Source organism: Vidua chalybeata, chromosome 21, assembly GCF_026979565.1.
Source record: "Vidua chalybeata isolate OUT-0048 chromosome 21, bVidCha1 merged haplotype, whole genome shotgun sequence".
Taxonomy (NCBI): Eukaryota; Metazoa; Chordata; class Aves; order Passeriformes; family Viduidae; genus Vidua; species Vidua chalybeata.
This window is the reverse complement of record NC_071550.1, coordinates 4,903,715-4,926,046: the sequence shown is the minus strand read 5'-3', so window position 1 is coordinate 4,926,046 and position 22,332 is coordinate 4,903,715. Positions and strand designations below refer to the sequence as shown.

At 42.9% G+C, this 22,332-nt stretch overlaps 1 protein-coding gene across 4 annotated transcripts in view; it reads left to right on the top strand.

Moving 5' to 3' along the window:
- Positions 1-22,332, top strand: part of FUBP3 (far upstream element binding protein 3) — a 39,222-nt gene that overhangs the window by 3,152 nt on the left and 13,738 nt on the right. For 2 of the 4 annotated variants that reach the window (XM_053962161.1, XM_053962158.1), the window contains exons 2-12: positions 4,094-4,199; positions 10,292-10,342; positions 10,820-10,853; positions 12,433-12,482; positions 14,016-14,087; positions 14,777-14,834; positions 17,407-17,569; positions 18,422-18,520; positions 20,454-20,558; positions 20,946-21,048; positions 21,690-21,790. In XM_053962161.1, the coding sequence (XP_053818136.1) occupies positions 4,094-4,199; positions 10,292-10,342; positions 10,820-10,853; positions 12,433-12,482; positions 14,016-14,087; positions 14,777-14,834; positions 17,407-17,569; positions 18,422-18,520; positions 20,454-20,558; positions 20,946-21,048; positions 21,690-21,790 (942 nt within the window). The remainder of the gene's footprint in view (positions 1-4,093; positions 4,200-10,291; positions 10,343-10,819; positions 10,854-12,432; positions 12,483-14,015; positions 14,088-14,776; positions 14,835-17,406; positions 17,570-18,421; positions 18,521-20,453; positions 20,559-20,945; positions 21,049-21,689; positions 21,791-22,332) is intronic. The other 2 variants (XM_053962159.1, XM_053962160.1) reach the window with 2 other exon arrangements.

The following is a 22,332-nucleotide window of genomic DNA, read 5'->3' as shown; positions in this document are numbered from 1 at the left end:
CTTACTGTATGGGTTGGTCATCCCTGGCTTGATGTTTGAGTCTTTCAAGGTTTTGTGTCACATGTAAGACCAGTAACCAAATTTACTAAATTCAGTTCTCATGAGAGCCACAACATTACAATCAGGCTGTGGAATACAGAGCTTGCTTCTGAATATCTAAACAAGGACATAACTTCAGGACAAGGAAGACTTCCCTGAGTCAAGGAAAGTAGCTGCATTCCTCAGAGCCACAGGGATGTGAGATGATTATGGGAATGTAAAATAGAAACCTGGAATATATTTGAAAGAAATTACCTTGCATTGCTTTCAGCATTTGTGCTGGACTTGCCTGGATTTTTTGTGGACTCTGAAATATTTGGGATTTATGAATAATTACTTTTTCAAGGCAGTTCTGGGACTTCGAATTGCTCTGTCCTGCATCTTCTGCACCATTCTCAAGTGGATTGGTGGCTCTTAGGTGGGGACAGATCTGTGCACCTGCTCCCAGGCAGACTGGCTTTTCTGTGGCATTTTGGGGAGAGAGAGAGGATGTTTGCTCCCCTTTTGAATAGTGGGATCAGAAAATAAGCAGAGCTGCTTGTACTTTGGACTAAAATGAATTTCTCTCAGACTGTCCTTAAGTTTTGTTCTTATTGACCAAACAGTATCTTGCTGGGTGCTCTGGGAATGCTCTGGAGAGGAGAGGCTGAGGCTTGGTGAGCCTGTGATGTGCCATCCTGGCTACCTCAAAAATGGGGAATATCCTGAGACTGACTGAGAGTCAACAGGCTGTGCTTGAAATCCCTCTCTATCAGGCTCTAACTTTAATTTCTGTGGTAATGGAGGGGCCTTGGACAAACTTTTCTTTACCCCCTTGCAGAGTCCTTTTTCAGGTCATCCTCAAATAGATTTGGGCTTTGCCAATTACTCTGGTATTTAGGAAAGCCACCTGTGACATGAAGTTTAAATGGTTGTGGATGGTTTCATTGCTTTCTGCAGAACTCTGGAGAAATGTCTGTCACCCCAACTCAGGTGTTCTGCTGAGTGAATGGGAGGAGCAGCACAAGGACCAGAATAGTCTGAAGGGTCAGATGACAGTGCCTTATTGGGGTTTTTTATCCTGTTAATACCTAGAATTGGTGATTTTATCTGTAGCTGTTCTTTGCAAGGCACCATGGAGAGGTTTTTCCTGGAAGCTGGGCCTGTTCTCTTGAAAGCTGAATTCTGCAGATATTGGTGTTTGTGTGTGCCTAGCAAAGAAGCTTCATATTTAGCAGTGGTTTTGTATTACTCTGTATTTTGTATTGTCATTTTCCTGGCTTTTAAATGTATAGGAGAACAGAAGTGCAAGGTATAGGAAAACTTGTATCTCCCACAAAACTTCGTGGATTAACTTGTTTTTCTTGGCTTTATCAGTGCAATTTGCAGCTGGGGCTTGTGTTGTCCTTTAAAGTCTTTGTTGGAGAGCTTTATTTGGGGAATTTGGGTGCAGAAACAGTGATGCTTTTTCCCTAGTGTATTTCAGAGCTTGATAAAATGGATGCATTGGGTTTAAGGGGGAGGAAAAAACCTAAGGCTGACATAGAGCAGGACAAAAGCAGTGGCTAACAGCAGTACATTACTCAAGGTCATTGAGGCAGATAAGGGCTAGGTCTGCTTGCTTTTGCCATGTCCTAATTTTTGTGCTTACCTCCCTGCTGAACCTGTCATAAAAACTGAGCTTCCCATTTGAACATGAGATGTTAAAATGTATTTTAGCTGCTACATCTACTTTAAAAGCTCAGCTCTTCATTTTGCAGGGTGTATTTTCCTGCTGTGGTGAGGTGGCACCATTGTCTGCCTGTAATCCAGTGGCAGCTGGAAGGCTTTCGAGATAAGGATACAAGTTTAAATAAAGGGGGGGGGGAAGGAAAATATCCTAAAAGCTGATAATGTAAAAGTTGCTTTAACACTCTTGCTTTGCCCTTTACTTGGAGGATTCTGTGCCAGGGTGATCATTGTGTGCTCAGTGTGAGCAGGGGTTCACAAAGCTCCCCTGAGGTGGGAGTAGACAGCTTTGGGGCCAGCAGGCTGGGCCTGAACACCTTTGTACTTCAGGCTGCCTTCCTTCCCTAAGCCAGCTTCTGCTACCCACAGACTGGTTTTTTTCTTTTCCTGGAGTGTGTGCTGAGTGATTTCACCTCTAAAGGGTCATCCATAACTTATAAGTCATGGTAAATAACTACTGACAGAGAGTTCTTGAAGGGGGTGTTGAAATCAAATGTCCCAAAATATGTCAGGTGTGTTAGACCTGACACTGTTCCTTTTGGTCTATGTTGTAAGTTACTATACAAAAGCTGTCAATAGGTTGCTGTACAATATATTTTCAAACTTATGTTTCAGCATTGAAGTAGTCAGAAAACATTTCTCCTCTTTGTATTTCATTAAAATTCTCTTCATCCCAAACATGAGGGGAAGGGGCAAAGGACTGAATCCATGGATGCAGTACAACATTTAACAAAAGAGTAAAGCATCACTTGGCCCTCCCTCCTGGAGAGGACAGGGTGTGTTAATGCTTTCAGAACCAGCTGTCTGGGGACTTCCTGGAGATGTTGATGTACAAAATGCTTTTCATGAAAACTTCACTACAGGATTGCAGCTGGTACCAGTGGAAGATTTTATTCTCTAGCTCTGACATTTCTGACACAACAACTTTCTGACTTTCCAAAAGGAGACAAGATAGAATGGACTATAAGGAGAAAATGGCCCAAACCTGGGGACCTTTTCATGGAAGGCATTGAACAGAATGTTACCTGTTCTCTTTCTAAAAGCAGTGCCCTCAATCTTTCAAGATTATTTCAAATAGCTTTTTTCCAGTACCCTGTGGTTCTGCATCTTGGGCAGTTGTTTGTTCCACTGCAGCAGAAGATAGTGTCAACAACCAGAGCTGCTGTAGATGTCTTTCTGTTGCAGTGAAATGCAAATTTTAGAAGTCTTTAGATGTACTGGTCATTGTAAAATACTCTTTCATCTGCTCCTGTTCCTGATCAGTCTCTTGGTAAAGATTTGATTGAATGATTTTATTTTTGCTGGGAAAGGCTGCAAGTGTTGTAGCATGCAGTGTACTTTATATTTGTTCTGTAACTGTTTTGTTCTGTGCTTGTTTATTACAGCAAAATACTTTATGTAGGCACAGGGAGCTGTGAGACTGCAGTTTGCTTGTCCTGGGAGGGTGCAACACCCAGGGAATGCACCTGGGTGTTTCTAGGGTGGATTTCTCAGTTAGCTCAGAGAGCAGCTAGAAGAGCTTGTGTTGTCAGCACCCACCTGTACAGCTCTCCCCCAAATGTCACTAGAGATGAGCTTAACTTTTCACTTGTATTAAGTGATGTTTAGGTATGTGTGTCAGTTTATTTGCTTGCCTTAGTCCCCTTACTGTGATACCTGTCTGTCTCCTCTTTCCTCTGAATAAACTCCTTGTATCCTGGCTCAGCAGGGAATGGCAGTTTCCCCTCTGGAAGGCTTGGAAGCAGAGGCACAGACAGCATTAGTTGTGTTTGTGCTGTACTGACCACTGCAGGAAATGGAAACTAGTTTTGGACTGATAGTTTGCCCACTGGCTTATTCCTCACTCAGTAAACAAGAGTGATCCAGTTTTTTTGACAGGGAGTTCCCAAACCTATCCTTGTGCTGTGTGTTTCCACTCTCTCCCTCTGCTCCCCCATGGATGTGTGAGTGCATTTCTGTGTGTCTGGATCTGCATGGATGCAGGAGGAAGCACGTGTCCTCCCACACAGCTCTGGTGGTGGCAGCTTCTCCAGGACAAAACTGGTGGGTTAGTTTGAACCCTCCTCTTAGCAAGATTTAGCTTGTCAGCTGTCCATCGAGCAAATAATCCTGAATATAATGTTCCAGGGCTACTTATGATCAGGAAGAGGAACTGGGTGAATATGGTCTTAATTAAGCAAATATTAAAAGTAAGCAGAAAATTGTTTGCTTTACAAATGAAGCACCTTGTTACAAATCCACCTATATAGTAAATACCTGAGAGAAGATTGGCCTGGGGTCAATGCTTTATTGGGAGAAACAGTGTTTAGTTGTGGTGGCTGATAATGCTTTTATCCCCTTTTTGTAGATTGCTGCTAAAATTGGAGATATTCCTCACTTGAATAATTCTACAACACTTGTGGACCCGTCAGTCTACGGTTATGGAGTGCAGAAACGGCCCCTGGATGATGGAGGTAAGCTGGCTGTGATTAGTCAGTCTTGTGGATGCAGCTCCTGAAATTCATCTATGGAGGCAGTTGTCTGTTTTAAGGATGAAAATGCAGCTTTCTGTGTATAGACATTTTATACAAGATGCCCTGTGCTGTTGACTCTCACCTAGATTGCACAGTGTTCTTAGGCAGTAGTATTAATGTGAAGCAATTCTTTGTTAGTTCATGACCTCTGGGAATCAGCAAACAAACGGTGTCATTTAAATCTTGGTCTGTGGTAGTTGAGGGAGGGAGGAGGATTTGTTCATTGGGCCTGTTCTGGAGCCCACATATAGGTGTACACAGTACATGTTCTCCCCTGATGGCACTTATTTTCTGAGAGCAGGTAATGTGTAGGGACAATATTACAAGTGTTCCTTTCCATCTGTTTCCAACACAGCCCAGGAGCTGAGTTGCTGTCAAGTTCTGGTTGCTTTTTACTTAAATTTTAAGGAGAAAAGGTGTTTATGTAAGATGATGCAAGTTGGAAGGAAACTTCCAGTATTTAGCTTCACTTTCTCCATTATTAATTGAGAATTCTAAAATCTCTGAAGAACTTAAAATTGGCTGTAGCCAAAGGATAGTTTATTGCGTGGACCATAACTGGTAACTGTCATAAGTCAATATTGTATGAATTGTTACAATTTTAAAATAAGCCACTAGTTTCTTATGTTTGGTGGGAACAACAAAAATGTTAGAACAAGAGTTTTTTAGGTTTTATAAATTATATGCATTGTTACAAGTGTTTAAACTGTATTATCTGCTGCTGTATAGATGCAAAGAGCTCACCTTTTTTTGTGAAGAAATAAAAAGCATGGCTATGTCTTCCTTTTTGCCATTTCCTCTGGTATTTTTCCAGATCACTCGTAGCCCTGCTGGGTGATTCTCTCCCCCATGAATATGTTCAGTAGTACTGAGGAGATAAGCCAGGCTGCTGCCTAGCACTTCATTTTGAAAATAATTTTTTTCTGTCTGATACAAAGGCTGAAAATAACTGCACGTCTGCTCCTCAGTCTGAAAAAACATGCTGGTGCATGGGGAGAAGTTTCTTTCATGTGGAGCCTCTGGCTTGCTAACATTACTGTTTTCTGAACACATGCCACCACCCACTTCTGTTCTCTGCTCTTGGCTCTATTTGAGCAACAGCTTGCTGCTGCTCCTTTGGTTTGGGGTTCCAGGAGAGAATGGATTTATCTGGGTGAGCCCCCACACTTTGTATCTTGGACTGGAACATCCTTTTGTTGAGAAGCCAGAGGTCTGGCATTGCTGGTGTGTGCTGGTTCTGCAGGGGAAGGTGCTGGGCGGTGTTGGGGAATGCTGAACAGCTCTGAGCTTAGGGACGTGGCTGTGTGTAAAAAGGAATAAAAATAATCTTCTGGGAACCAGTCATTCACAGCATTTGTCCTGCTTGTGTTTTTCATTGATTCATCAGACTGAGCTGGAGATCTGACCACTTGGCAAAATGGGTTTTAGGAACTCATAACACGTGACTTGGTCGTAGTGCTTTAGTGACAGGTTGGACTTCGTACTTCAGCTTGTACTGACGAGCCCTAGAACTTGGTGAGCCTTGTTTGTGTTGACACAGACCGTGTCAATACAGTAGCAGTCTGGGCTGGAAAAGTGCATTACTGCTGGTATCTTGTGTAGATAACTCCATGGAGTGGGTGTTGTTCCTGGGAGAGCCTCCCAGAGTGGCTGTTCCTGACTCCTGGATCAACAGTTGTTCTGCTCACCCTGTCCTCAGCACTGGACCTTGTTTGTTATTGTTTTAAAGTAGCTCCAATGCTATGTTTGCCACTGGGTTGTTCATACACATCTGTATATAACTTTGCCCAACTCCCCTCCCAAAAATCTGGTCTGTGAGGTCTTTGAGGAGAAGAGAAATGACAGAAGTAATATTTTAAAGGGCTGGAATTTGACAAAGAAGCAGGAATTGTCAGGGTAGGGATAAGGGTTGTAGCACTTCTTTCAGCTTGGGTCATGTTGGATTTTATTTCTAATGGTATTAGTAAATCCTGTACTGAGATGCAGCTGCGTGATGAGTTCCCCTCTACACATGGGATCCTCCTGTGCTGTTCTTTACCTGCAGCCTGGCAAAGTAACTCCTGAAGCTGTGTGTGCTTCTTGCTCTGAATCTCTTTGTGGTGTGATCCATATCTTAGTCTTGGGCTACCTGCTCTTGCTGCCATGTAATTAAATGTCTGTAATGCAGCTTTAGCTTTAAACTTCTGGAAGATTAAAGTTGCTTTTAATAGGACACTTAAATTAAGAAAGCACTTCCTATTTGGATGATTTTTTTTAGTTCTCTGTTAGCTGCAAACAAAGGGTGCTGGAATTTCATGCCCACACTTCTGTCTCAAAGCTCAGTTTGGAGATGTTGTTGTCAAGAAGTGATTATGTTGTTACACATGCTCTAGAAATGTTATAGTGCATTTTATAGTGGATTAGGATACATTCTACTGCTCTGGATGGGTTGGAAACAAATCTGGTGGGAAATTTCCCTATACACTGCATGCTCACAGCTGGGTGCAGGTCTCACTGCTTCCTTATCCCCATGCAGCTCTTGGGAAATTATCACTGTTCCTAAATACTGCTGAAAAATGAGTCTCCAGAAGAAAGTATTTAAGGTGACAGGAGAACTGTCTTTCAGGACAATCTCATTGTTCCCGTCTGTTTTTGTAAACAGCTGCTGCTGTGGCTGCCTGATGCCAGCTGAGGAAGTGGTCTTAAGACAGGTGTCAGTGTGTTGATCAAAACAAATTCAGCTGATTTTCAAGCATTTCCAGGAAAAACAGATTTATCATAGTGTCGGAAACCAGGATGTGTGAGTGTTTTTTTGCACTTCCCTTAACATAACCCTCATCTGAACTGAGGAGCAGCAGGATCAACCCTGGAAACCTGGCTCATTGGTGTTAGATGGAGCTTGAGACTGATTATTTCTCTTTTCCCTGGCTTCTTTTTTCCCCCCTTTCTGGAAACAACTTGAAAGTAATCCTGCAAACAGCTGTAGTGCAGGGAAGAGATTAGGTTTATTTGTACTGCTCCTGGGAAGTGACAGCTGGCATTTCTGTGGCCACTTGCAGGGGTTAATGTTTCTCAGTGAAGGGGAACACTAGGGACAGGTGAGTCTGAACTGCAGAGAGACCTGGTGGCATCTTGCCTGTGGCTGCTGCTGAGGACAGACCCCAGCCCACCTGTTAAGGGCCAACTGCTGCCCCTGGCCTCTATTCTAATTAAAAGGTCCCTCTAATTATCAGCACAGATTAATAAGTTTGTTTAATGCTAAATAACCATTAAAGAAGCAGCCTCCTTTTGTTCAAAGGAAGGAGGGATCTAGTCTGCTGCCAAGAGACTTGTGGACAGAACATTCCCCTTTGTTTGCCCTGCTTTGGGCTCCTTTAAAGGAGTGTCCTGTGAGATCCATAGGATTAAGCAGCAGCATTACAGCTGAAGGCTGGGGCACCCTTTGAGTCTGGGAAAACAAAGGTGAGAGACCTTGGAGAAGCCTCACACCCCCCTCTCTCCATTCCCCTCTCCTCAGGAAGCTCCTGTGGTACATCCAGATCTGAAGATGAGCTGTTCTGTTAATAAAATTTGATTGTAGTAGAACCAAGGGCTCAAACACGACATGACCTGCTGTACAGAGTACTTTATTCTTTTCCCCCAATGTGTTTTCAATAAAAATAGTGATGGGCAGAAGGGAATTCTATCCCTGTCTTATTGCTGATGAAAGTCAGTACTGATGCTCTGACACATCTGCAGCAGTAGGACCAGGGCAAAAGTCCAGATCTCTTGGCAAAAGATTTCGTTTAATACACAAAATGCCACTATTCTTTAAAATTGTAACTTTACAGATGGCCACTTTTTAAAATTAGGTGGTTTAAGGGAGGGGAGCAAAACCTCCAAAGATTTGCAGTGAAGTCACACACAAAAATTATTAGGGTTTGACTATTTAATTCAAGAAAAATCTGTCAATATTTAATGATGGAGATCTAGGATAACAATCTTTGTAGCTTTCTAAAATTTATGATGATCCCATTTTGACTCTTAAGTATGAAAAGCAGCCCTGTTCCACTGCTCTCAAGGAGATGTGTCGCTCTGATTTTATTCTAGCCATGAAGATATTCCTGAAGAGATTGTATATTCCTATCATGCACATTAATTTAGTGGGAGGCACTGCTCTGTTTTGTGGGGTGGAAGAAAAATCCGCATTTGTTTTGAGTGTCTGTTAGGTAAAATTCAGTTAAGGTGAAGCGTAAAGCAGAATGAAGAGTTATCAACCAGCAGGTGCCATTAATAGGAAATTGTGCTGATTTTATTCAGTATTTTTCCTTATTTGCAGTAAAATGACTGCAGTTACAGTTAAATTGTACTGAATAGATGTAAAAGGGGAAAATATGTATGTGGTTTGTCAGAGTTCAGCCCCCTCCTTGGTGTGAAGGGAGACAGTGGAACGGTGCATCAGATTTCAGTATTGTGGCTGCCCCAGCCCTGCCTCTCTATTAGTCCCTGTGTTTCAGGGAAAAATGGACATGTTGGAGAAGGAATGGACCTTTAGGTTGTTGGAACTGGGAGCCACACCATTTTTCCCCCCAAAAACAGAGAGAAATCATAACTGACTTGAAGTAAATAATTTCCATTTCTCTCCATTTGCCTTCAATCTCAGTTTTTTGAGAAGTTACCTGTGAACTGCAGAAGGAATGGTCTCTCACATAAGTTATTGTGGCATAATTTTTCCATACTAATTTGTACAATAAACATGCATTAAGGCTGATACCTCCCTGTGGGGGTGAATGGCTTACTCCGTTTTGATTCTGCAACTCAGACTGGGTTGGAGAGACATTGCTACCTGCATCTAAAGCATTAATTCCCTGACTGATTTAACTTCCTGTGCTCGTACAGGTTTCCCCTCACAAGTTGACTTTTTCAAGTGTAGGATTGTGTTACAGAATGAAGGCTCTTCCCTTCCTTGCATGAACTTGGGGAGTTGATTATAGGATGTGTATCTGTCTCATAATTTGTGGGCAGCGGCCACAGCGGAACAGATTGCTAAGAGAGCTGTTCTGGTGAATTGAAATGCGAAGTGGAGATTTAAATACAGCCTTTGCAGAGTTAAAACCACTTTTTCTGGCATCTTGATAATGACTGGCCTTGGCTGTGGCAGCCCCACACTACACCAATACCACCAGACCTACTGCGTGGAGTTGAAATATTCTGACTTTGGTTGTATTGGCTCAGCTCCGTGGTAGAAGCTTATCAGCCAGAGCAAATATTCCCCATTACATCACCCACCTTTTTCAACTGCAATATTCACAATTATCAAATTAGAGCTTTTCATATTCAAGGTGAGAATATGCAAAGACAAATCTAAGTGAGTCAATTAACACAGCAGTTGTCTTATCACTGAGCTGGAGAGAATAATAAAATCGATACATTATCAATATTTTGGTCCTGAACTATCATGGAGTTATTGACACGCAGCAGAAATACACAATTGACTCTCTTTGTCTGTATTCTTCGAGTGAAGTGTTTGGCCACAAGCTTGATGCATTTTTCTTCCAGATTTAGAGAGTGTGGGATGCATCCACTTTCTATCCCTGCCAGCTGATTGCCAATTTATTTCAGGTCAAAGAATGTGCAGCTTGCTGCAAGGTAGTTTGAAACAGCATCTTTATTATCACAGCTCACATGTTGGCCAGTTTCATTTGTTTTGTTCCGTGCCCTCCAGGCATGCAATATAATCTTTCAACTGGTTGTTAGCACCAAATGGTCTGGTTTTTAGCTGGTTTGCTGCAGGCAAAGTCCAGTAGGAAGCCCAGCAGGGCTCGTGTTCCTACTTTGCATGAGTTGGTCTAATGATATTTTCCCCATTAACATTTGGAAGAAAGATCTAATCTGTTGGGGCTGGGGGGAGAAGTCTGTCTCAGGGTTGTCAGTAGGGAGATAATTGCTAATCATAGATGGACCACCAGCTAGCATGGCAGAAATGCCTGGAATGTGTTCAAGAACATGTGTTTTGTTGGGTTGAAACACTTTGGGTGCCACGAGGTTACTTAACAGCCCTATTCCTTTAACAGGTCTCCGTGTAAGTGGGCTCCATGGAGCACAGATCAGAGACACAGAGAGAAGTATGTGCCAGCCGTGTCTAATGCTTGGACTGAGGGAATCTCTGAGGCTGCTTGGCTTTTATTCTTGTTTATTAATACACACTGGTCTCCTTCAGATTTCTCTCCCTCCTCCTCCCTCCCCCACCTTTTCCCTTTTTTTACTACTTTGGGCTTAATTTGGGAAGGGGGGGAGGTTAGTTGCAGGGATTTGGATTTGGGCAGGCAGGATTTTCTCCCATGACTCTCAGCATGGGGAGACACGGATCAATTCCCTATCCTGTGTTCAGCTGGACACTGGGCTGTGGTGTGTGTTGATCAAGAAATCCCCTCCTGTTTTGTAGCACATAACGCATTCATTTCAGCCACTGAACCTAAATTACTGTTTTGCTTTTCTTTCTTTTTTGATGAAACGGTAAGAACTCTTTTTCTATAGGGATGAAGTTAGTTTATCCGTGCTAATGCTTTGATTTTTTTCCCTTTTTTCTCTCTCTGCCACAGTAGGTAACCAGTTAGGGGCCCTGGTACATCAAAGGTAAGCAGTGGGTTATGTTTTATTATTTATTGATCAATTCTAATTGTTTATTGATCCACCATCTGTAGTAGTGTTAGGAAGTCAGAGGTTGAGAATGTGGAAAAACTGTCAGCTTGGGTTTTCTACAGCCTGGGCTGTTTGTTCTGCTGAAAAAAGAAGAGTTGATGTGAAACTTTGATTTGGTCTCTGCAAATCTGCATGACCAAAAAAAATTAATTCTCTCTCCTTTCCCTTCCCCTGCCCTGGCAGGGGCAAGACAGAAAAGGTGAAAAAAGGTCTGGCATTTTGGCAAAAGGTGGAAGTATCAGACACGTGTTACTGTTGTTGTTGTTGTTATTATTTGGTTTTGTTGGTGTAATACGACCTGGGATGACTCCTTTGTCAAAGATGGTTTGGGAAGACTGAAGCAAGTATGAGTTGTCATCCAACATGTCTCAGCATCCAATAAAAATGTAAAATTCTCAGTTTTTCTCAAATCCTGCTCTTGAGGACTTTTCTGTGTTGCTTTGAAGGGAAGAACATTTCTAAAGCTGGATTAGCCTGAAGGTGAATAGTAATGCATTTCCATCCTAACCAGCTGTTTGGGGCCTCAGCAGAAGGGACAAACAATGTGCATGAAGGTTGTAGAACCTTAAATTTTTAATGGTTAAGTTGAAGCTAATGACCTTCTAGAGAATCCTAGAAAGGGAAAGGCAGTGTTAGTACCTAATCTGCAACTTAGCTAGTCAAGTCTAGTGTGTATTTTACACTTTTCCTAACTGATCTAAAGCAAAAAAGTGGAGATATTTTAATATACCTTCCTATAAAACCTGCATTAAATTTATTGTGCAGGTGTTTCATTGCTTTTGAGATTGCTGAGCAAATTGTATATAATACATGTGTGCAAATTCCACGTTCATGGTGTTGTGTTTTCTACAAGACAGAAAAAGCTAAACAAAGAACAATGCAAGTGAATTCCTTTCTACTTGCTATGGTCAGGTCTTAGGAAACTGCTCTGAGTGATTTGTTTTGAAGCAGACACATTGAAAATGTCCAAAGAGCAATAGGTATGGAAGTCTTGAGATAATAAGAATTCAGAGGATAATTGAAGACAGTCTTTATTAATTCCAAGGAAAAGAATTATAAGGACAAGCAGGTGAAAAAAGAGTCCCAAAAACACCAAACCTGTGAATATCAGAAGGGGGATTTCATGTCGGGACTGGCTTTGGTTGGTGTCTTCTGGGAAGAGAATATCCAGAAGCACTGGGCAGATGCTGCTGCTTGGAAGGTCCAGGCTCAATGATAAGGGAACTTTGTGCTTTTTTTATTAAATCTGTGTGGAGCAAGAATGACAGCAAGAGCTTCTTCCATCAGCTCCATTCAAGATACCAGAGATAAACTGGAAATGGATCCAGCATAGGAGGAATTGTGTGACCGTGAGAGGTCCCTTCCAAAACAAATAATTTTGACAGTGATATGCTTTTACTTGTGTGTGCAGAACCCCTGTGCTGAGCCCAGGCTCCATGGCAGGGCTGTAGTTTCTTCCAAATTGTTCTTTGTGATGACTTTGATGGAGTTTTCATCTTCTTTTATTTTTTAGGGCTGTAATAACAGAAGAGTTCAAAGTGCCTGATAAAATGGTTGGATTTAGTAAGTACCTTGGATGCTTTTGATGCTTCTTGATGTGTTTCCTGTGCAGGACTGCTATTGATTCTGACACAAGTTTTTGTGCTAATTAGCCTTGGATAAGTCTTGTTTAATGCTGTCTTCACGGGGAACAGAGGATCTGTGTTTAAAATCGAGATGCAAACTTCATGGAAAAGCTTGGTGTACCAGTAATAAGAACAAGAATGTTTGGTACAAGTTACTGGGCAATTTAGTGATTTTTCTCTTTTAAATTCCCATTAGCACAGTACATAAACAAGTCAAAAGTGAATTTATTTCCCTTCATGGCAACATTTTACTTTGAGTATGCAAAACTGTGAGAGCTGAGGAAGGAAAACAACATTTAAATGTTAAAATATGAGTTGACTAAAGGCAAGTTAAACAGAATTTTAAATTCCTCACACATTTGCTGCAGGGAAACAACCAGACCAGAGTTTTTCCTAGATTTGCATTCCTGATGCTGTTCTCTTTCAAGCTTGATCCTAATTTCTCTCTTCCTCTTAATGATCATTACTCTGGCTTTCAATGGCACCTCCTGCTGATGTGTTACTGCAGTGATTGCATAGACTCTTCCACTCCTGGGTCTCTGTGTATCCCTTCCAATTTGATATATGGAGAGTAAAGAGGAAAATGACAGGCCGTGCTAATTACCCCATAGCGCGCCAAGTTTTGTCCCGACTCTAAAGACACTGTAAGACTGGAACTCAAATTCCTGCAGAGGAAAGGCTCCCTCCTCTCCTGCCAGAGCTCTTCATTTCCATGCTGCACATGGAGGATGTTGGCCCTGGGAGAGGGGAGCTCACAGGCATCATCTCTGTGCCTCACCCTGGTTCAGGGGGCGGTTGGATACGGGGGGATGCAGCCCCACAGCTAAGATGCTGCTCTGGGAGCATCCTGAGCCAGGAATACCTGGGTGGTTTGACAGCTTTGCTGGTTTTGCAGTCTGGGAAGGGTAGGAATGGTGATTGGCACAGTCTGTGCTCTGGGTGTCTTGTTGTGAAACAGCAATGTATCAACTCTGAGAGTTAAGGGAGAGGGATATTTGTGTTCCCTGGAGGTTGATAGAGCATTTCAGGATGTGGTTCTGTCTGAGTGCAGACAGCCAAATAGCATGTCCATTGAAAAATGGCAGTAAAATAGGAATTACAAAGAAACAAGTGTTTGCCTTTTTTAGTACCCCAAATAACAGGCTTATTGGTTCAGGCTGAACAAAATGTACTTAAATTACTCTCCTAACATCACCCAGACTAGTGCCTTATTTCTTTCATGCTCATTTCTTTCCATTCCTGTGCAAGACAGGCTTTTTTTGTTTTGTTTTTCCAAGCAAATAGAATAATGTTCGGCAGTATTTTAATGTTTTTCTGCTATGATAAGTTTGGTCATGCTGTGGATGCCTCTTCTGCAATCCTGGAGTCAAACTGTTCCTTTATAGAAAGCTGCAGCGGAGTAAAAGGGGGAAGGTGCTCTGCAGTTTCCAGGAAAAACAGTTTGTTCTGATGCTTGTTGAACTCATTTCAGTAATCGGCAGGGGAGGAGAACAGATCTCACGGATTCAGATAGAGTCTGGCTGCAAAATTCAAATTGCTCCAGGTAAGCCCCTCTTTGTTTGATGGGTGAACAGGTTTTAATGTCAAAGGGTTGACAGGCACTTTCCATGCTCAGGATGTGTTATCACCATTAACATGGATACAGACAGCCATGGGAGAGCTGTTGTGGGACCCACCTCCCAACCAGGGTAGAAAACAGGTTGGTCAGGTGGTTTGGGCAATGGAACAGTGAGGGAACTGACTTTAAGCAGCAGATGGTTGCAGAGTAAATGAATCTGTGTTGTGCTTAGTCCTGAAGCTGTTGAGTTTTCTCACTTTGCTCAGCTCTGACTGATCTGGTCAGCTCCAGCTCCTGGCAGAAGACATTTCAGGAGGCTTGGCAGCAGCTCTCCATACAGCTTGCTTTGCATCATAAAAATGAGACCATTTGTCCAAATGGGATCATTTGGTGCCAGTTTGCTTTGGGGAAGACTGTGCTGCAGTGCTGTGCAGGGAACTGTTGATCAATGTTATCTGAGTTTTTCCCCTCCCTTTAATTGGTGGGGAAGGCTTTAAAAGAATGCAGACATCCAGTAAATCATTTAAAATATGTTGATCCTGGATGTCTTTGAATTCTCTAGCATGCTGTGTGTGCAGGTGGGTGGTGCTTCCATTGGTGCTTCATGGTCACTGAAATAGCTGCCACATTTTTAATTCCATATATCACAAGTTTTCTCCTTGTTTCCTTTGCAGACAGTGGTGGAATGGCCGAGAGGCCCTGTGTACTCACTGGAACACCAGAGAGCATTGAGTGAGTTCTGATTTAATTTCTCTCCTTTTTCCTTCTTTCTCTTCTCCCTAATGCTGTGCTCTGTCAGTGGTGCTACTTGGTTATTAGCCACACCAGCAAATGTTGGCCTAGAGAAACTTGAGGGTCTCTGGAGCATAGAACCTCTTGGTCTGATGCTTTAAGCTGTGCACCTCAGAGGCTTTTTTTCCACTTGCAGTTTGACTCCTCTGCAGAAATTTCCTTGGAATTCCCCTCTTCAGGGTGAGGTTGCTCTTAGGGCGCCTAGGATGCAGTTTAGTAACTGCAGCTTTCCAGGATACTGAGCTAAGCTGTTGAAGGGCATTTCTCTTCTCCCCTTCACTTCCCTACTCCTATTGAGATGAGCATCCTTCCAGCTGAAGAAGGGCTGCATGAGGCCTCCAAAGCCTGTGGGTGCCACTCCAGGATTCCCTGGAGGTGTTGGTGTTGTTGCAGAGCAGCATGAGGCCCACTGGGTGCTTGTCTCTGCATTGCTGCCAACAAGAAGCAAAGGACTGAACCCAAGTCTTGATTCTGCTCCTTGCATGGTAGAGACACGTGGCCAGCCAGCAGGGATTTCTATCTTTAGACCTATAGAAACTTTAGGGACAGTGTTTCCTCCCTCCCCCTTCCCAGGAGCTGAGTTTGAGACTCTCACAAACCAGTTGAGGACCTCCTGCTGGAACTGGATCCAGGATCCTCAGGCTTACAGGAACACACTTAACATATGGAGCTGCTCTTTCTCTCCCCAGCCTTTGGGTAGGTGGGTTTTTTAAAATCCATCTGGAAATCTTTGAGTTGCGTTTGAAAATACATTGGTGCAAAGACTGTCTCTCTAAAGAGAAGACACTCATCATTCTTCCATTCCTAAAGAGATCTAAGGGTACTTAAATCTCCTTATTCTACCATAATACTGCAAGCAGTGAGCCCAAATAAATATAATTGGCAAACTCATAGGGCAGGCAGTGTATTCTTGCTGATATTGAAGTGGTTTTCCCCCTTTAGCAAAGGATATTTAAGAACAAGAGCAAAATAGTAAAAAGCTGGGATGCTTCATGAGATGCAGTTGTGGGAAAATGGGGGAGAGGTGTAGTTAAGACTTCATGGTTCTGAAATAAGCAGTTAAATGTACTCATGTCCAAGGCTGTCTTCAAATAAAATACAAGTAAATCTTAAAAGTGAGACTATTAAATTTGTGAAACAGAACATGGACATGGAATTAAGTGAAATTTAATTTAGTTTTGTGTTAAAATTCTTGACAAGTTGGTTGTTTGAACTTGTTTTTTCAGGCTACTTGTAGGAAAAGAAAAGTAAGGAAACCATTCTAAGTGTCAGACTTCATTGAGAAAGGTTTTGTGAGCAATGTTTTCATTAGTTACATCCAGTGACAAACTAATAGGGTTAATTTCCAAGTGACCTCTTCTCATCTGAAATATGTTGTGTATTAACTGTTGTGGTCTCTATATTGTCACTAAAAGAAATTTGCACAAAATATGAAGGCAGATGAATAAAACCTCCTAAAACTTTTCCAGAACATTTGAAGCAGGCTTCCAGAAATTCCACTTTTTCCCTTTCATTGTGAGAAAGTCAAGGGCAAGCAGTGTTCTGCTCTGAGTGCAGCCTCAGAGCACCACCCCCTGAGCTGCCCTGGGGGAATGTCTGCTTGAAGGGATGAGTTTGTACTGGTTCTTCAAATCTCCAGAGAGAAGTCAGTCGTCCTTAGGGTGCCTGATATGGCTTGGTGTGAAGTGGAGAGAGGGGAAGATGCTGCATGAGTCTGTACAGGGAGCCAGTGAATTTCTTCTGCTTTCAGAAGGGTTGTGGGACAAGGGCAGGAATGGGATGTGCTGGTATAGGAGTCTTGAAGATGAAAGGAAACCCTGCCAGTTACCTCTGACATGCTAAAGATTTTAGAGAAGGGATCTTTAATCTCCCAAATGCTTCTTTGTGTGTCTCTTCTCACCAGGAGTAGAAGAACCCAGTCTTTCACTGGTGGCTGCTGCAATATCCCTGCCTTGCTTCGTGGTGTAGCTTCAGCACCTACTGCTTGGAGCAGAGGCTGTGTTAGGACAGTGTTCTGGTGCTGCTGGTAAGAGCAGGTAGAGAAGAGCAAAGCAGTTGCCTGTGACTGATCAGAGAATGGTTAATCCATGGGCTGTGTTAGTTTCAGAGCAGTGTGTGTCTTTTTGTCTTGACTGAGAAGGAGACCAGAGCTTGAGTTTTATTATTGTATATGTGTTAGAAAAGTTAAAACCTAGAGCATCTTCATTCAATGTTAGCACCCCAAATGCTATAGTTCAGCTATTGTCCTTAACTTCCTAAGAGGTCAGAGCATGCTGCTGCTCTTCCTTTTCTCTTCCCCTTCAAAAATCAAACTGCTTATAAGTAATCATGATAGAGGAAAACAGACATCAAAGAGTTTAAAAAAAATAAAAGGGCAAACATTGTGCTGACTATGGTTTCCTCCATCTTTCCACTTCTCTCCCCGGTCGCTCTCCATTCCGATGGTTCCTGGTCTCTTGGTCACGTGGAGCAATGTTGTCTAATGGTTGTTTCCCTCGATTCTTTTCCAAAGACAAGCAAAACGGCTTCTGGGGCAGATTGTAGATCGCTGTCGGAACGGACCTGGTTTTCACAACGATGTTGATGGCAACAGTACCATTCAGGAGATTTTGATCCCGGCATCCAAAGTGGGTCTAGTCATCGGCAAAGGAGGTGAAACAATAAAACAGTTGCAGGTGCGCAAGATGCATTTCCTTTAGGGCTCTCTTCCCTACTGCAGCTTCTCTAGATCCACTGGAACAGGCTGAAATGGAGAGCCTTGAATGCTCTAACCTTCTCCAGCAGGGACTACTCTTCTGCCTTCGGAGATTGGACTCAAATCCAATCTTGTGTTACAAAATCAGTGTGGCCCCAGCTACACAAGTAGTGGAGTTTTGCCAGAACTGTGACAGAAACCCGTGTGCTGTAGATAACACTTGGTGTGTGCTGTTTAGGAGGGGATCCCTGTAGCCAAGGAAGGGCCATGTCTGCTCTGCTTTGCAGTATTTTTAATGCCAGCCATGCTCTTGTGGAGTGCTCTGCTTCTCTTTTGTTGCTGATCTGTGGTAAAGCTGCCATATGTCATCTTTTTTTCTCATCCCACCCCTTTCTAATTAAGTGTTGTGTTATGTATAAACTGTGTTCCTGGATGTTCTTTATTCCTCCATCTGGTACAAGTTTTTAAAGAATAGAGGGTTATAGCAAAACACTTAGGGTCAAAAATGGAAGGGTTTTGAGTGCCCTTATTAGACCTCTGTCATACAGTTTGGAGGCTGGTCACTTAACTGTTACATGCAGACAGCTACAGATTTTGGAAAGGGCTGGAAATTCAGTAGTTGAGGTGGAGGGGTTGTTCTTGCAAGGATTTCAGCTATTTGACACCCTCAGGAGCAGTGCAGTTTCTGGCAGTCCTTTACACTCTGGGACTGTTCCTGAATTTGTGCATTCTGTAACGGTGCTGCTTTCACCTTCATAATGTTTAGTAACCAAAATCTAGTCCCTTGTTCTAGGGACTCTGCTTAGAAAATTGCTCTGTGCTTTTTCTTCAGGAGCGAACAGGTGTGAAAATGATAATGATCCAAGATGGTCCTTTGCCTACTGGAGCAGATAAACCTCTCCGTATTACTGGAGATGCATTTAAAGTGCAGGTATGTAACACAAGCAAACTGATTGCCCAAGAGAACTGAGGAGAAATTCAAACTGAGTGTATTTGTGAGCACCTAATGGAGTCAAATCCAACTGTAAATGTAATAATCTTTCCTGGTTTTGTTTGTTCTGTAAGGTTGAGTAGAGCAAGTTAAAACACCAGAGCAGTTTGTTTTACAGCATAACTTAGGAGCTGTCACTCCATATAAATACTGCACATGGGTAGGAGTAGAGATGAGGGGGAGGGTTTGGAGAAAGTAGTTTTGAAATGCTTTCCACTGTGTGACAAAAAATGAGAGCTCTGTGTCTCTCAAGCAAATGGGTTGTTAGTGACTGACTGAACCACACGTTTGAGACAGTCAACCTTTCACAAAACTACCTCAGACAGCCAATCGACGCAGGTAATTAAAAACCAATCCCACAACAACTCCTGAAACCAAGGGGTTTGCTTAATATTCATGCCTCAGTCTCCTTGTGTCAGAGTTCTGCAGATGTGGATGTACCTGTGGTTTGGGAAAAAAAAAAAAAACATCAGCTGGAGACTGGGGGACTGCAGTGTGATGGGAGCGCCTGAATTAGAGCATTAAAGTTTAGCCACAGCATGTTCCACTTCTCAGCAAGTGCCTTTCATACCTTGCTAAGTACTTAAATCTAGCTTAGCATTCCTGTCTCCAATAGAGGTAGTTCTGTTTCATAGGATCTCCCTAATCATAAATTGCTGCCACAGTTGATGTTGCTCAGGCATAGTGTTTGGGTAGTATTTTTCAAAGCTCTTATTGCAAGTTTTAGAGTTAATTATTTCTTCCCCCTGAAATTCTTACTGTGGAGGTATAGCTGTGCAAAAGGAGATTAATGACAGTCTGGCTACTTTTAACCAAACCATACTCTCAGTGCTGCTACTTCCCATGTGGCTTCTGCTGTGCAGGATTTGCTGTTGTCACATCTTCCATTCAAGGAAACATGGAGACTGCACAGGCTGGAAGATCCTTGAGGCACTTAAAGCTGAGCACACTTAGGAAGTGTTTAAGAAGTGTGATGAATCCTTGGGTTTGGTGGGATTCTGTGGATGCTGCAACAGTGTTTCTTAACTCCCTCAAATCCTTCTGAAATCTCTCCATCACCCATATTTCTGTCTTGGCATCTCTGAAATGTCTTTGAGTTGTTTCTTTCTGTTAAAAATACTTTGAGGACATGGGGAAATATGTAAAAATGAGAGAGATTCACCTCACCACTGTCCTCAAGCTTGGAAATAGAACCAAGATGTCAAAAGCTTGACTGGTAGTAGATAGAAACAAATGCTGGGGTTTGACATACAGGCTTTTTTGATTTTGTTGGTGAATACTGCTGGCTAATTTCCAGGGCAGACTTTCACTAGCTGGGCTACATGCAGGCTTGTGAATGGCCTTGAGTGCTGTCAGTAGGTAGGAAAAATATCCATTTGTCTCAGAAAATGTCTTGCTGGATTGCTGCAGACTTGGGTTTAACTTCTCAGAGTCAGTAAGCTCAGTGCAGCCCAGCAGCCTCCTTGGTATGTGCTCTGTAGCTCTTAGTGGGCATGATCTCTGTCATGCTGCCAACAGCTTCTGTACTGGTTTCTGTTCTATCAGTAGGAAAGGGCATCCACTTCCTTTAATTTAAAAAAACAACAAAAAAGCAAAGATACTTTAAAAGTTAAAGGACCTTTTCTGAAAGACTGGAGAAAGCAATTGCACCCAAGAAACTGCCACCTTGTGCACCTGGCATGTTTTGTCAGACATAGAAGATGCCATCAAGAACAGACTGTGGTAAAAGAAATCCTAAATCAGACTGCTGTTCCTGTTCAGCAGATGGAGATCCCCCTGCCCGAAGCCTGACCATTACCCACTGTTGAGGCCCTAACACCAGGAGGGCAAGCAGAATAATTTGAAGCTAACTGTAACTTCTTTCCCCATGTAGCAAGCGAGGGAAATGGTACTGGAGATCATCCGAGAGAAAGATCAGGCAGACTTCCGAGGCGTACGCAGTGATTTCAGTGCTAGAATGGGAGGAGGCAGCATAGAGGTACGTTTCCTTCACAGTGCTCTGCTAACCTCCCTGTGGGATGGGTACTGGGGGGAGTCATCCAACTGCACTTGTAACCTGTAAGCTTTTTTTTAAATGTGTTGTGTTCTTTTTTTTTGCCAGAAGAATTGAGTCTGGCTCTGCAAAGAGGAGGAGTTCTCGTGGACTCCCAGATGGCACTTTATAATTTAAGCTGCATTCTTGTAGTGCAGAGTTCATTTAGTGGGGAAGGAATTTGTGGCCACGTGTTTTTCTCAAGCGATGCGGTTCTGTAGCCTGGAGCTGCCTAACATGGCCCGTCCTCAAAGTTAAGAGCATCTCCTTGTAAAATCAGAGTCATTCAGTCTAGTTCTCTGCACTTTCATACTCCTTTGCCTTTCCCATCAGGTCTCTGTGCCCAGGTATGCTGTTGGAATTGTGATAGGAAGAAATGGAGAAATGATCAAAAAGATTCAGAATGATGCTGGAGTTAGGATTCAATTTAAACCAGGTTTGTGTGAGGATGGAGAGCCGTTGCTTTCTGACCAGTGTTCCACTTTTGGGTTCCAGCAGCCAGGCTTTCCTCATTTACAGGTGCATTGTGTCTCTTTCTGAAACCCATTTAAATATGATGTGCTGCCTCCTCATGCACTTCCTGGTTTTCAGAGAGTAAGATTATATACAGCTCATTTGCAAACATTAGATGTCACAACAGTCATGTCTTGAGTGGTAATTATACAGATAAGTAAAATAACAAAAATCTTTTATTTCCTGTTAAAGAATTCTCCTTCAGGACATTAAAGCCTTTGGGGATCAGGAGTTGATTAATTCTGAGTAACTTTCTCTGGGTCCTTGGCTGTCTGATCACCTATCAAAGCTGCCTTTTTCCTCTTAAAATTATATCAGTCTCTTTCATAGCTTTTTGACATTTGAAAATGTTTTCTTTTGAGTGTTGTTCCCTCTGCAGTGTGGGCTGGGTTTTGTCTTCTTGCAGTCCAGGGAAGAGGGGCTGAAGGTGGAGGGAAGCAGTAGCTCCTGGGATAGTTGTGCGGTGTGAAAATGCTGCCAGCAGTCTTGGTGCTGGAAGGAAGCTTTTGTTGGCGAGTGGATGTTTTCTGCTTTTAATTTGGTCTTTGCCTCCTCTCTCCACAGATGATGGGATTAGCGCTGAAAGAGTCGCACAGGTCATGGGGCTCCCCGATCGGTGTCAACACGCAGCACACATCATCAGTGAGCTCATCCTCACGGCACAGGTGGGTTCTGGAAGTGCTCTTTGGGAAGGTAGGCTGCGTGGAGGGATGGAGGCCATCTTCTGAAAAGCAGCAGTGTTCAGTTTTCCCCTGGTAGGGCACACATGCTGCTGCCCAGAGCTGCTGGATTTGAAGTTTGTTTGTTTATGATGGAATTTCTTTTAATGTTATGTGGGCTAACTGAGCTGTGGGAGGCATCATTATAGCTCCACATCTATCTCCTGTTTAGTTGTTGTTAAATTTGGGAACAGTGACCTGATGGAATGGAGTCCATCAGCATCAGACAGTGACCTGGGGCTCTGTTTAGACAACAGAGCCATTGCTCAGTGGTGCCTCATCTTCAGACTCCAGCCGTTTGGTCTGGTGGAGGCACAGGAAGGTGCTGAGGGCTCAGGTATTGTGTCTGTGCTCTAAGACACACCAACATACTGCATTACACAAGAGCAAGAAGGGTGAAGTACTAGGGCAGACTCTTGAAAGAGGTTGTAACATTCCCTTTGCATTGTAAGGAATTAAAACTTTAGGCCATTTCAGAAACCTGAACA